At 41.6% G+C, this 16,258-nt stretch overlaps 1 protein-coding gene across 1 annotated transcript in view; it reads right to left on the reverse strand.

Moving 5' to 3' along the window:
* amt (aminomethyltransferase) overlaps positions 1-16,258 on the reverse strand; it is a 40,393-nt gene that overhangs the window by 21,872 nt on the left and 2,263 nt on the right. Inside the window, exons 2-3 of the mRNA XM_043708522.2 lie at positions 7,625-7,792; positions 3,636-3,716 (exon numbers count right to left, since the gene is read on the reverse strand). Of these exons, the coding sequence (XP_043564457.1) occupies positions 3,636-3,716; positions 7,625-7,792 (249 nt within the window). The remainder of the gene's footprint in view (positions 1-3,635; positions 3,717-7,624; positions 7,793-16,258) is intronic.

Genomic DNA, 16,258 nt, shown 5'->3' on the forward strand with positions numbered 1-16,258 from the left:
GTATTGTGTGCAGTTCTGGTTTCCAAATTTGAGGAAAGACATTCTGGCTATTGAGGGAGTGCAGCGTAGGTTCACAAGGTCAATTCCTGGAATGGCGGGACTACCTTACGCTGAAAGACTGGAGCGACTGGGCTTGTATACCCTTGAGTTTAGAAGACTAAGAGGGGATCTGATTGAGACGTATAAGATTATTAAAGGATTGGACACTCTGGAGGCAGGAAACATATTTCCATGATGGGTGAGTGCCGAACCAGAGGACACAGCTTAAAAATACGGGGTAGATCATTTAGGATAGAGACGAGGAGAAACTTCTTCACCCTGAGAGTGGTGGCTGTGTGGAATGCTCTGCCCCAGAGGGCAGTGGAGGCCCAGTCTCTGGATTCATTTAAGAAAGAGTTGGATAGAGCTCTCAAGGATAGTGGAATCAAGGGTTATGGAGATAAGGCAGGAAGAGGATACTGATTAAGGATGATCAGCCATGATCATATTGAATGGTGGTGCAGGCTCGAAGGGCAGAATGGCCTACTCCTACACCTATTGTCTATTGAATTCATTTACTTTTCAGTTAATTATGGATGTAGACATCAAGAAATGCTCAAGTAAATGAAAGCTGTGGTTTACCTGCTGCTTTAAGAAAGTCAAATGACTGAAGAAAGATGAACAAAGTTTTTAGCAGGAGATGAAATGGAATTTACGGCCCATATTTGCTTTGTTATAAATACAGAGGCCTCTTTCCTGGTTGCCTAATATGCCTTTGGGTCTTAGATTTCTGTTTTCACTAAGTAGACCTAAGTAGTCATAAGAAAAAAAAAGGTGGAATTTAAATTCAATAAATGAATAAATATGGATTGGCCTCAGTCATTAATTGTCATAAAAAAGCATTATGTTCAATAATGTCATTAAGAGAAGGGTATTTGCCATCCTTATTTGTTATGACCAACTAGTTATACAGTCATAGAGATGTACAGCAGGGAAACAGACCCTTTGGTCCAACCTGTCCATGCCGACCAGATATCCTAACCCAATCTAGTCCCACCTGCCATCACCCGGCCCATATCCCTCCAAACCCTTCCTATTCACATACCCATCCAAATGCCTCTTAAATGTTGCAACTGTACCAGCCTCCACCACATCCTTTGGCAGCTCATTTCATACACGAACCACCCTCTGCGTGAAAACGTTACCCCTTAGGTCTCTTTTATATCTTTCCCTTCTCACCCTAAACCTATGCCCTCTAGTTCTGGACTCCCCATTCCCAGGGAAAAGACTTTGTCTATTTATCCTATCCATGCCCCTCATAATTTTGTAAACCTCTATAAGGTCACCCCTCAGCCTCCGACGCTCCAAGGAAAACAGCCCCAACCTGTTCAGTTTCTCCCTGTAGCTCAAATCCTCCAACCCTGGCAACATCCTTGTAAATCTTTTCTGAACCTTTTCAAGTTTCACAACAGCTTTCTGATAGGAAGGAGACCAGAATTGCACGCAATATTGCAACAGTGGTATAACCAATGTCCTGTACAGCCGCAACATGACCTCCCAACTCCTGTACTCAGCAGTGTTTTGATTGATCTAAAGTTTACAGAGGGTAGAATGTGGGAGACCAACCAAGAAGTGCATTGGAATAGTCAAACTTAAGGGTTATCAAAATGAGGGAAAATACAGAAAAACTATTCTATATACAAACTATACTAAATTGACAGCAATTTGTAAAGGAAACTGCACATTTTAATCCCGTGATCAAACTTTGGGGGTGCCAAAATATTTCTCATTTCAGTCATTACAGTCAAGTCATTTCATTTTGACATGAGATTGCTTAATATTGTCATTCTACTACAAAGGAACAATAAATTTTGACTCATTGACCCATAGTAGCATACTGCAATAACATATTGTAGTTTTTCAGTTTTTCTTCTTTACTCATTCCTGGGTTGAGGGCATTCCTGGCTAGGCAACGTTTACTGCCCATCCCTAATTGCCCAGAGGGCAGTTGAGGTTCAACCACATTGCTGTGGGTCTGCAATCACATATAGGCCAGACCAAGTGAGAATGACAGATTTCCTTTCTTAAAAGGTCAACAGTGAACCAGATGGGTTTTTCCAGCAATTAGCAATGGATTTATAACAGTCATTAGACTCTTAATTCGAGATATTTGTTGAATTCAAATTCCACTGTCTGCCCTGGTGGAATTTGAACCCAGGTCCCCAGAATGTTAATCGGGGTCTCTGGGTTAACCATCCAGCAATAATACCTTGAGGCCATCGCCTCTGCCTGTTACTGTATATTAGCAAAATCTCTATTCACTGTAAATGTATTAATTTTTATCTTCAACAACTTCAAACTAATACTACTTAATATTTCAATCAAGGTTCTAAATACTTGCATCATCTCATTTCACATTTAGAATACTTACCTTTAAATCAAAGGTATAGGTTAGGCCAGCGAAACAGATCAGCAAGGTATTACAGACACACAGCACTCTGCTGATTCTACACTCCCTTCTGAAAGGGCTTAATGAGCCACTCATCACTTACATCAAACCATGACCGAAAAGTCAAACCAGGTATCTGCAGTGGTTCAAGAATGTGTCTTACTACCATCTTCTGGAGGATGATTAGATGCTGAAATACTAGGTTTACTTACCACAATTACCTTGCAAAAGAATAAAAACTGGGCAAAATGAAGGAGTGGAAGTTCCCATCTATGTCAGCACTTTTATAGTACCTGGACAGTGAAGTAGTTATGTTTAATATTGTTTCATGAATTCATTTACTTTTCAGTTAATTATGGATGTAGACACCAGGAGATACTCAAGCCAAAGACATTAATGACATTAAACCTAACCCTATCATAGTGCCAACCTTTTCCCTTCTATTTTGATTACTGGACTTGAACTACCCATTCAAGCTCTCACACTTTCAACTTCAACAGCGGAAAGCTGTAGGTTAAATGTTAGCATCACAGCTAACCACTAAACTCTGTGACAGGGGTTACCGATTAGTAATCGGGAGCACAAAACTAGATAACAATGATTCTCCACTCTACCCCACAAAGCTTATGTTAACCACAAAACCCACTTACAAGCAACAAAGACCAGGAGTCAAGCACAAATTCTGGTCTGTAAGGCTTCAGGCAATGCCAAGCACTTTACTACTGATGCTCAGCCATGGCTCAGATGGTAGAACTTTTCCTTCAGATTCAAAAGGTTGTGGATTCAAGTCCCACTCGAGAGGTTTAAGGGCAAATTCTGGGCCAGCGTTCCAGTACTGGGAGGGGGCTGCATGGTTGGAGATATTGTCTTTCCATTAATCCATTGTTCTCTCCCCTCTCAGTGGATGCACTATTCGAAGAACAACAGGAGAGTTCCCCTCCAGCGTACTGGCCAATATTTAAAGTAGCAACCAAGATTACTGAAACAAATGATTCAAAATTGATCTCTTGTGCTGTCTGCAGGATCATGCAGTGCGCAGATCGATTTGTGTGTTGAGCTTCACAAGTACTCCCCTGGCTGCACGGCCTGAGGATGAACAAGGCACTGCTTAAAGGCAAGTTACTTTCTTTTCTCACTAGTCTGAAACAGAGCAGCAGACCACAAGAATTAGAGTGCATGCTTTTTGATGAGAGAATTTGATTCTCACCTGGTTATCTTTCAGCTCAGCAATGTCCCCAACGATCAAACTCTCCATGAATTTCACTCGATCCTTCCCCATCACCTTGCTCTGAAACAAAGCAGACACTCTGTGTAGTCACTGTTGACTCTCAGTTATGCCAGAGATAAAATAAAAATGATGTTCTTGCAGCCAGATGGGTTTGTGGATGAAAAAGTGGAGAACCACCTGCGTGCTCTGCTCATTCACTAGGACTGAAGCACAAACTCAGTTTGTAAAGTTCATGACATAGTATGAGCATTTATTTTAATTATGTACATAATGATTCAGGTTTGACCCCATGCAAAACTCCAGATGATTCATCCAGCCTCAGATTTCCACTTTTTGGCCCTTGGTTTGCTGCCCTCCAAACAACATTCGACCCTCGTGCCAAACATTCTGTCCACAGAGTATTTTATCAATTTAAATCTATCCATATAACTCTATCCTTAATAATTGATTCCCTTCCTTTTTAATCTCACCCAAGTTTGGCCTCATGACCATCCCTATTTATTCCCAGGATCTTACCATTAAGTGTATAAGTCCTGCCCTGCCAAAATGTAGCACCTCACATTTATCTAGATTAAACTCCATCTGCACTCCTCAGCCCATTGGCCCATCTGATCAAGGTCTCGTTGTACTTCAAGGTAACCTTTTTTGCTGTCCACTACACCTCCAACTTTAGTGTCATCTGCAAATTTACTAACTAGACCTCCTATGTTCACATCACATCCTTGATATAAATGATGAAAAGCAGTGGACCCAGCACCAATCCTTGCGGGACACCACTGATCACAAGCCTCTGGTCTGAAAAGCAATCCCCCATCGCCACCCTCTGTATCCTACCTTTGGACCAATTTTGTATCCAAGTGGCTACTTCTCCTTGTATTCCATGTGATTTAACTTTGTTAACCAGTCTACCATGTGGAACCCTGACGAACGCCTTACTGAAGTCCATATAGATCACATCCACCACATTGCCCTCATCAATCCTTTTTGTTACTTCTTCAAAAAAAACTCAATCAAGTTTGTGAGATATGATTTCCCAAGCACAATGCCATCTTGACTATCTCTAATCAGTCCTTATCTTTCCAAATACATGTAAATCCTGTCCCTTAGGATTCTGTCCCAACAACTTGCCCACCACTGATATCAGGCTCACCGGTCTACAGTTCCCTGGCTTTTCCTTACCACCTTTCTTAAATAATGGCACCGTGTTAGTCAACCTCCCCCATGGCTATTGATGATACAAATATCTCAGCAAGGAGGTCAGCAATCACCTCACTAGCTTCCCACAGAATCCGGTCCTGGGAATTTAACAACTTTTATGCGATTTAAGACAGTCACCATCTCCTCTGTAATATGGACACTTTTCAAGATATCGCTATTTACTTCTCCAAGTTCTCTCGCTTCCATATAATTCCACACAGGAAACACTGATGCAAAATACTCATTTAGCATCTTCCCCATCTCCTGCAGTTCCACATGTAGATGGCCTTGTTAATCTTTAAAGGGCCCTGTTCTTTCTCTCGTTATCCTTTTGTCCTTAATGTATTTGTGGAAACACTTTGGATTTTCCTCAACCCTATTTGCAAAAGCTCTCTCATGACCCCTTTTTGCCCTCCTGATTTCCCTCTTAAGTATACTTCTATTGCCCTTAAACTCTAAGGATTGACTTGATCCATGCTGTCTATACCCGACTTTTGTTTCCTTGACCAGAACCTCAACTTCTTTTGTCATCCAGCATTCACTACACTTAGCAGCCTTGCCCTTCACACTGACAGGAACATACTGTCTGTGAAAATTACTGCAGATGTTCGAATCTGTACAAAAAACAAAAAAATGCTGGAAATCACAGTGGGTCAGGCAGCATCCATGGAGTGATAGCAAGCTAACATTTTGAGTCTAGATGACTCTTCATTGGAGCTGACATGAAGTGTGGAGAGGGCAGTAGTTATGCAATAATTGGGGGGAGGTGGAGTGCTGGGGGAGAAATGGTGCCACCATGTCCTCTCTCCCGTACCCCCATTCCAGTGGGACTCTGTTCTGCTATTCTCACATCTTAATGACTTAATCTGCTCAATGATACCCTTTCTCCCCTATCAATCCTCCCCCTACAATGTTAGCTTGTTCTCTCCCCATGCATACTGCCTGACCCACTGTGATTTCCAGTATTTTTTTGTTTTCAGGAACATACTGTCTCTGGACCCTCGTTATCTCATTTCTGAAGGCTTCCCACTTTCCAGCCGTCCTTTCATCTGCGAACATCCATCCCCAATCAACTTTTGAAAGTTCTTGCCTAATACCATCAAAATTAGCCTGCCTCCAATTTAGAACTTTACTGTTTAGATCAGGTCTATCCTTTTCCATAACTATTTTAAAACTAATAGAATTATGATCACTGGCTCCAAGTGCTCCCCTACTGACACCTCAGTCACTTGCCCTTATTTCCCAAGGGTAGGTCAAATTTTGCTCCTTCTCTAGTAGGTACATCTCTTCTTGTATACTTTGTCCCACATTGTGGTTCTTCTTAGGAAGCCTGTGGACAACTGTCACTCGTGAGTTCTTTTCATTACTATTCCTCATCTCCATCCAAACTGATTTTACATCCTAATTCCCTGAAACAAGTTCAACGCTAACCTTTGCACAAATATTATTCTTGATTAACAGTGCTACCCCTCCTCCTTTGCCTAGCTTCCTATTTTTCTTGAATGTAACAAATATCGCGAAAAAGAGCCTTACATTTTGTCTTATTGTTATCTAGTCTTGTTGCTACATTCCAAGGATTTTTTTTCTCTCTGCTTTTCCAGATCTTCAGTTCCCAAAATATAATTTTCCCATTAAACTGCCGATGATCAAATTTCCTCTCCTGATCTCAAGTCAGCCAACACACTTCAGATGTTTGACCCTTCTTTTTAAATCTGCTGTCATCATCCCTCGCCTCAAAAATCTCCTGCCACAGATGCAAATTAATAAATCATCTCCAACCTCCCTTTCCTTTCTAAAATCTGAGACTGTATTGTTCCTTCCCAAATCCATTCCCATCTTTTCCCAAATTCTGGATGTAGGTTTGCTCGCTGAGCTGGGAGGTTCATTTCCAGACGTTTCATCACCCTACTAGGTAACATCTTCAGTGGGCCTCAAGCGAAGCAGGGTACATGATTCCCGCTTTCTGTTTGTATTATATCATATTATATTATATTATATCATCTACCAGCCTCTGAGAAAAAGAACAGGAAATGACATTACCACAGGAAATGACATCACCAACCCAAAGGAACACAATTATATAAATAGAAAGCAGGAATCATGTACCTTGCTTCGCTTGAGGCCCACTGAAGATGTTACCTAGTAGGATGACGAAACATCTGGAAATGAACCTCCCAGCTCAGCGAGCAAACCTACATCCAGAACCTCAACCTGAGCTTCAAAACTTTCTAAGACCTACTGGCATAATACGCTGAAAATGGACCGAAAATGGGAAATGAATGCTATCCGACACAGTGTTAGCCGCGAACAGCTGTACTTCCTGCACGAATGCCTAAGGAAACAGGTACTACCTAAAAGTTTTAAATACAAACCTCCCATTAGCCAAAAGAATAGCAGAATGCTTAGAGAAATGATTAATGATGCCCACAACAGACTTTGTAAATTCTCCCAAATTGTTTAAATTCTTTCAATCAGGTTTTCATTCCCACCACAGCATCTAAGCGGTTCTTTTCATAGTCACACAAGGTACGTGACTGAGAAAGGCAAATTTATGGATTGGCCACCGTGAATCAGTCTGTGCTAAAAACCAATCCGTTGTTCTGTAGCTTATTGACTAAGAGGTCTACAACATCTTATATCTTTCATGTGTCTCAGTTTGACCAAGAGCTAGGTTCCATTGGTAAAACCCATGTTAGAAAAGGCTGACCTGGTCAGTGCCACAAAGGCATGGTTAAGCTCCTTGGTGTACAATCTCCAGACTCTGGTCTTACCTGCAACATATGGGATACATCAAATAATGAGCAGTGCTGGCGAGTGTGCAAGTGTGAGCTGATGTGACTTTCCTTGTACTGCACAGGCATACTCCACCCCGCAAATTCCACCATCCGAGCTCCATTATTCCGATGGAATTCATATAGTACCGTCTTCTTTAGCGATTCCTGAATAGAAAATACAATAGATTCCCTCAAGTAAGACTCCAAAATATGTTGACATTCTTAGAGCTAAATATAAGTTACACTTAATTTAGTGCGATAAGGGTGTAAACATTAATGACATGACGATGTATAGCAGTCCTAAGCTATTGAGACTCAAAGGTCTGTATTATTATACAATAATATATAACTAAAAGGTTGATTCAAATGACTTGAGAGTCAGATAAAAGTCTCTTTTAGATAAGGAGAGACACAGATGCAGCAAACTCAAAACATGGACCAAGTTGTCTAAGTTAGCAGTTTCTACAAAGCAGGAGCAAGCCTGGCAACCAAACCTCATGACAGCGAGAATTCATAGGGACATTACAACTTAGGGATATACCCATGGAGGTAGATCAAGCCATGTTGTCAGGTTAAACTACTTATTCTAAAGACTGACTCCATTTACAAAGCACAAGACTCCCAAGCTGGGCTGATCTTCCTCTCCTCCTTAGCTATTCCAAAAGAGGAATACATCAGTCCACTCTTTAATAATTTGGGGATGGGGAGACAAAAGTAAAACTTAATAATATTCCTGACCCCGCCTCCAGTTTGTTTCACCTTTTGTAATATCATCCTTGGCTCAACTAAGGAACACTATGAGGTAATATACGTGACAAATGTTATCAAGCTGAAACTTTGGCTTTGTTTCTGTCTCCCCACATGGTGCCTAATCTGATGAATACTTCCAGCATTTTGTTTATATGCCTAATGTAAATACAGAAAACCAATATCAAGAGCAAAATAAATGTTCAGTGAAAAGACATTAGATTAGATTAGATTAGATTAGATTACTTACAGTGTGGAAACAGGCCCTTCGGCCCAACAAGTCCACACCGACCCGCTGAAGCGTATACTACCCAGACCCCTACATTTACCCCTTCACCTAACAGTACGGACAATTTAGCATGGTCAATTCACCTAACCTGCACATTTTTGGATTGTGGGAGGAAACCGGAGCACCCGGAGGAAACCCATGCAGACTGACTGTGTGGAGTTTGCACATTCTCCCCGTGTTTGCGTGGGTTTCCTCCGGGTGCTCCGGTTTCCTCCCACAGTCCAAAGATGTGCAGGTCAGGTGAATTGGCCATGCTAAATTGCCAGTAGTGTTAGGTAAGGGGTAGATGTAGGGGTGGGTTGCGCTTCGGCAGGGCGGTGTGGACTTGTTGGGCCGAAGGGCCTGTTTCCACACTGTAAGTAATCTAATCTAATCTAATGTGCAAACTCCACACAGAGAGTCGCCTGAGGCGGGAATTGAACCCGGGTCTCTGGCGCTGTGAGGCAGCAGTGCTAACCACTGTGCCACCGTGCCGCCCACAGGAAGTTCTGGAGAAACTCAGTACGTCTGACAGGTGGCAGGATCTGTCATGATTTGGAGAGGCCGGTGTTGGACTGGGGTGTACAAAGTTAAAAATCACACAACAGGTTATAGTCCAACAGGTTTAATTGGAAGTACTAGCTTTCGGAGCATCGCTCCTTCATCGGGTGGTTGTGGAGAACACAATTGTAAGGCACAGAATTTAGAGCAAAGGTTTACAGTGTGATGTAACTGAAATTATACATTGAAAAATAACTGGAATATCTGTTGAGTCTTCATCTGTTCGAATACCATGATAGTTTTACTTCTTTCATGTGTAAATCACAAAACGTTTTTTTAAAAGTTGCATTCTCAGGTTAACTGTAACAATTGGTGTTAGCTAAACAATATGTTGAAGGTGTTAGCCCCCTGAGTTCGCTGTCTGTGCCATGATGTTTAGATTGATTCTAATCTAAAAAGTGAGATAACAGAGTTTTACATGAATTCATGCAGTTTTTGAGCAAAGTACAATGTAACTCTGCAAGTACAAATTCACCCCATGTGTGCATGTGGGTCTTTGCACGTGTGTGTGTGTGTGTCTATCAGTCTGGGTTGGGGGATTGTGAGTGTGAGAGAGAGTGTATATGTGTGCGTATGTGAGTGTAGAGTGTCTTAAGTCTGTGAGGGGATGCATGTGAGAGTATGGGAGTGTGTGTCTGGGGTGGGGGGTTGTGAGTGTCTGTGAGAGAGTGTGTATATGTGTGTGCGTGAGTATAGAGTGGTCTAAGTCTCTGAGAGGATGCATTTGAGAGTGTGGGAGTGGGTGTGTCTGTAAGGGTGTGTGAGAGTGTCTGTGTGCGTGTCTGTGTATGTGTATGTCCGTGTGTATAGGAGTGCCTGTGTGTGTGTGTGTGTGTGTGTGTGTGTAGGAGTGTCTGTGTGTGTGTGTATAGTGCAATGGTGGTCACCTGTAGTGTGACATGAACCCAAGGTTCCGGTTGAGGCCCTCCCTATGGGTATGGAACCTAGCTATCAGCCTCTGCTCGGCCACTTTTCGCTGCTGCCTGTCCCGAAGTCCACCTTGGAGGATGGTCACCCGAAGGTCCAAGGCTGAATGTCCTGGACCGCTGAAGTGTTCCCCAAGTGGGAGGGAACCCTCCTGTCTGTTGATTATTGTGTGGTGCCCATTCATCCGTTCCCGTAGCCTTTGCTCAGTTTCCCCAATGTACCATACCTCACGGCATCTTTGCCTGCATTGTATAAGATAGACAACGTTGGCTGAGTCACATGAGTACCTGCCACGTACATGGTGGGAGGTGTCCCCACGCGTAATGGTGGTATCCATGCCCACAATCTGCCATGTCTTGCAGTGCCTACCATGACAGGGTTGTATGGAGTTGTCCTGAAAGCCGGGTGCTTGCTATGAACAATGATCCGTTTGAGGTTTGGCGGTTGTTTAAAGGCAAGCAGTGGAGGTGTGGGGAAGGTCTTGGCGAGGTGCTCATCCTCATTGATAATGTGTTGCAGGTCACGAAGAACATGGTGTAGTTTCTCAGCTCCTGGGAAGTACGAACAACGAAGTGTACCCTGTCGGTTGCAGCATGTGTCTGTCTCCTGAGGAAGTCATTACAGTTCCTTGCTATGGCACGTCGGAACTGGCGGTCGATGGGCATTGTACCCCATTCTTATGAGGGCATCTCTGAGTACTTCCAGGTGCCTGTCACGTTCCTCCTCATCTGAGCAGATCCGGTGTACGCATAGGGCTTGTCCATAGGGGATGGCTGTTTTAATATGTTTTGGGTGGAAGCTGGAGAAGTGTAGCATTGTGAGGTTGTCTGTGGGTTTGCGGTAGAGTGTGGTGCTGAGGTGTCTATCCTGACCCTGGTCATGATCTGTGGCAGTGAGAAATGAGTTAATGGTTTGAGTCCAATATAACTCTTCTTTGCAACTCAGGGAGACAAGGAGAAATGTTTCACTCAGGGTTGTCAGGACCTTGAATAGAAAATAGGAATAGGAAAAGAGAGTACAAGCTGATTCTATAAATGATTTTTAACAGGAGGTGAAGCTGCACTTGAGGATAAGGAACAGTCAGGGTTGCTACTGTGAACAGAGGTAAGCGTTCTCGAAAATACGGTTCCTTAATTCCTCAGCGATGTTATAAGCAAATCCCGCAGCTGGAACGTGCATTACCCGAGTACAACCTGTAGGCGCTCATAAAATTCTGACATGAACACAAGAAAACTATGATATTCATTTGAAACTTGGCACACAACTGACCCAAATTAGATATAAGATTTATGTTTCAAAATGCTTTCTTGCCCCTCAGCTTCATTTGCCAGGCAATATCGCCGACAAAATTGCGTCACTCACGGGTCTTGACTTTTGAGATTGCAGTAGAGGGAACACACCTATTCTGCAAACGAGATTGTCAAATACTGAGACTGTATCAGTTTAGTTCAACACGCCTGATGGGAAGGTGTTATGATTAGATTGTTTAGTAGTTTAATATGGGTGATCAATCTAACCACATTGTAGGGATTCTATGAATGGGAAACAATGTGGAAACAGGCCTTTCAGCTCATCAAGTTTCTACCATCCCTCCAAACAGCAACCCACCCAGACCCACCACCCTTTATCCCTGTAACCCTGCATTTCCCATGAATAATCCGCCTAGCCTGCACATCCCTGGACATTATGAACAATTTACCATGCTTAATCCATCTAACTGCACATCTTTGGACTATGGGAGGAAACCAGAGCACCTGGAGGAAACCCACGCAGGCACTGGGAGAATATGCAAACTCCTAGCTTAAAACATACCCAGTACTCAAGTTAGCACTGTTACCAGTACAGCATCAACCATTTCAAGCTGCCTTAGGAAGGAACTTGAGGTGATAAGACTCAGCCGTGTAAGTGTGGGTCTGGAACACACACTGGTCAGCTAGCAGTTATCTTTCCCTGAAAGACCAGTGAGGATGATCTGATTACCATTTCGAATTATATGAGCCTTACAGTTCCAGAATTTTTAAAAACGAAATTCAAATTCTCACGGCATAACCATGTCACCATTGTATCCAGTCAAACAATGTCCTAATATAGACCACCATATGATCCATAAGCATTGTTAGGGAGAAAGGTATTTCTCCCCCTTTATTCTTTCATGGAATTGAGGCATTGTTGGCAGTGCCAGTGTTCATGATCCATCCATAACTGCCTTTGAATTAAATGGCTTTGCTAGACTATCTCAGAGAGTAGTTAAGAATCAACAATATTGCTGCACACCGCAAGTCACATAAGCCCACCTGAATAAAAACAGCAGATTTCTTTCTCTAAAGGACATTGCTAGGGTTTTTACATCAATCTGAGCTATTTTATGGTCCATATTTATTCATTAAATTTGTGGGATTTGAACCCATGTCCTCAGAACATTAGTACGAGTCTCTGAATGAGTAGTTCAGTGTCATTACCGTTATGCTAATACCTGCCCTGTACACAAACCGGCTGCTGTAAATCAGCAAAATAAATGTGGAGAATTTCAGGATTCCCTGTTCCAAAAGTACAAGATGATAAATTTTCAACTAAAACTTTAACAATATAAGGATGGGCAAACGTGAAATCTCTCAGCAACTCCAGTACCTCAAAACTTGGGGACAAACTTCTTTGGTTTTTTTTGGGGGCGGGGGGAAAGGGATCCCTTAATTCAGTGCAAAAAATATCTAATGCAACAGCTCCCCAAACGTTTTCAAGCTGGGTTAAGTGGGGGTCAAGGTTCACAAGTCCTATGGAGCACAGGAAACGCCAGACAAACAAAGCTGATAATTGCTTGGCATTCCAACACCTGAAGTCATAACTCCCAGAACGAATTAGTGAGTTTCTTCACTGCGTGGCCACCTATGAAAAGAAGTCCGTTTTTCTGGATATTGCAGGTTATCAGGTATCTGGAAATGAGGTACTCTACATAACTTTCTGGGAAATTTGCTTTTTTTTTGAAAACTAAAAAGGTTCCAATGTAAGAAATTACAAACACACAGCTTTAATGATTAATTAGACCATGCATTAAACGGACATGTCTAAAGCTGATCCTTAGTCACCAGCAGCAATGACTGCACATATAAAGTTGAGGTCCAGAGAAATGGAGAATACGATGTGGAAATATTCAGGGTCTGGAATTCAATGAAACAGAATCCGACATCATGGTCAACTTCTCCCACGATCATTGTAAACACATATACAATGTCCGTATGATGTTCAGCCTGTCTAAGTACAAACGTAACTGTTGTGATCTATTACTTAAGTTGGGAATGGCAAGATAATGATTCTGCTAGCACTTTCACGCTTCAATAACTATATTGTGGCAATCTCACACGCCTAGTATTTTATTTTTCTAACAGTTAGCAATATTATTTAAGTAGCAAACACTTGATCTTGATTAGCTTTTGATGTGAATAATGCAAAGCTAGCATTTCACAAGGCAATAATCAATGAGTTCAGCTGTAATAAATCAAAGTTCAAACAGATTAACATTTAGAGTAGAATCGCTTTTATCTTCAAATATTACTACAACTCAGATTTGTTAGTGGATACAAACTAAGAGTAGCCTCTCCCGCCACCACCACCCTCCACCACCAATCACAACCCACCTCCTATTAACTGATCCAAACATTCCTTATTTTCCACTTTTTATACAGGAGGGATCATCGTAGTAAAGCCAAAAACGAGTGTTCAAATGCAATTCAGACAATAAATTTCCAAGCACAAATCACCGGGCAGTTAAGAGCACTAAAAGGAGTGTTAGTCTTCCTGATTTCAGGCTTGTTCACACATAGTGTGATTGAAGCTGGAATCAGTTAGCATGTGCAGTTTTGTAATCATTTTATGCTACCAGATTTTAAAAAATGATGTAGTGATTTCAATGATTAGTTCAAAATTGAAAAAATCTCAGCAAACCAACTCAAATTAAAAAAAAATAATTCTGTGCTTCACCATTTCCAGTTCTGGGAAGATACACAATTAAGCAAAGCCAGATTTATCGTCCTGAAGAAGGGCTAATGCCCGAAACGTCGATTCTCCTGTTCCCTAGATGCTGCCTGACCTGCTGCGCTTTTCCAGCAACACATTTCCATCTCAATGTGAATACCCATTAACAGGTACTGTAATAACCCATATCACTGTGAATACCCATCTGCAGGTACTGTAATAACCCATCTCAATGTGAATACCCATCAGCAGGTACTGTAATAACCATCTCAATGTGAATACCCATTAACAGGTACTGTAATAACCCATCTCAATGTGAATACCCATCTGCAGGTACTGTTTACCCCATCTCAATGTGAATACCCATTAACAGGTACTGTAATAACCATCTCAATGTGAATACCCATTAACAGGTACTGTAATAACCCATCTCAATGTGAATACCCATTAACAGGTACTGTAATACCCCATCTCAATGTGAATACCCATCAACAGGTACTGTAATAACCCATCTCAATGTGAATACCCATTAACAGGTACTGTAATAACCCAACTCAATGTGAATACCCATTAACAGGTACTGTAATACCCCATCTCAATGTGAATACCCATTAACAGGTACTGTAATAACCCATCTCAATGTGAATACCCATTAACAGGTACTGTAATAACCCATCTCAATGTGAATACCCATTAACAGGTACTGTAATAACCCATCTCAATGTGAATACCCATTAACAGGTACTGTAATAACCCATCTCAATGTGAATACCCATTAACAGGTACTGTAATACCCCATCACAATGTGAATACCCATTAACAGGTACTGTAATAACCCATCTCAATGTGAATACCCATTAACAGGTACTGTAATAACCCATCTCAATGTGAATACCCATTAACAGGTACTGTAATAACCATCTCAATGTGAATACCCATTAACAGGTACTGTAATACCCCATCTCAATGTGAATACCCATTAACAGGTACAGTAATAACCCATCTCAATGTGAATACCCATTAACAGGTACAGTAATACCCCATCTCAATGTGAATACCCATTAACAGGTACTGTAATAACCCATCTCAATGTGAATACCCATTAACAGGTACTGTAATAACCCATATCACTGTGAATACCCATCTGCAGGTACTGTAATAACCCATCTCAATGTGAATACCCATCAGCAGGTACTGTAATAACCATCTCAATGTGAATACCCATTAACAGGTACTGTAATAACCCATCTCAATGTGAATACCCATCTGCAGGTACTGTTTACCCATCTCAATGTGAATCCCCATTAACAGGTACTGTAATAACCATCTCAATGTGAATACCCATTAACAGGTACTGTAATACCCCATCTCAATGTGAATACCCATTAACAGGTACAGTAATAACCCATCTCAATGTGAATACCCATTAACAGGTACAGTAATACCCCATCTCAATGTGAATACCCATTAACAGGTACTGTAATAACCCATCTCAATGTGAATACCCATTAACAGGTACTGTAATAACCAATCTCAATGTGAATACCCATTAACAGGTACTGTAATACCCCATCTCAATGTGAATACCCATTAACAGGTACTGTAATAACCCATCACAATGTGAATACCCATTAACAGGTACTGTAATACCCCATCTCAATGTGAATACCCATTAACAGGTACTGTAATAACCCATCACAATGTGAATACCCATTAACAGGTACTGTAATACCCCATCTCAATGTGAATACCCATTAACAGGTACTGTAATAACCCATCACAATGTGAATACCCATTAACAGGTATTGTAATAACCCATCTCAATGTGAATACCCATTAACAGGTACTGTAATACCCCATCTCAATGTGAATACCCATTAACAGAGACTGTAATAACCATCACAATGTGAATACCCATTAACAGGTACTGTAATAACCCATCTCAATGTGAATACCCATTAACAGGTACTGTAATACCCCATCTCAATGTGAATACCCATTAACAGAGACTGTAATAACCATCACAATGTGAATACCCATTAACAGGTACTGTAATACCCCATCTCAATGTGAATACCCATTAACAGGTACTGTAATAACCCATCACAATGTGAATACCCATTAACAGAGACTGTAATAACCATCACAATGTGAATACC

Source organism: Chiloscyllium plagiosum, unplaced genomic scaffold (assembly GCF_037043375.1).
Source record: "Chiloscyllium plagiosum isolate Xiang-an unplaced genomic scaffold, Cpla_swu_hap1 HiC_scaffold_14, whole genome shotgun sequence".
Classification (NCBI taxonomy): Eukaryota; Metazoa; Chordata; class Chondrichthyes; order Orectolobiformes; family Hemiscylliidae; genus Chiloscyllium; species Chiloscyllium plagiosum.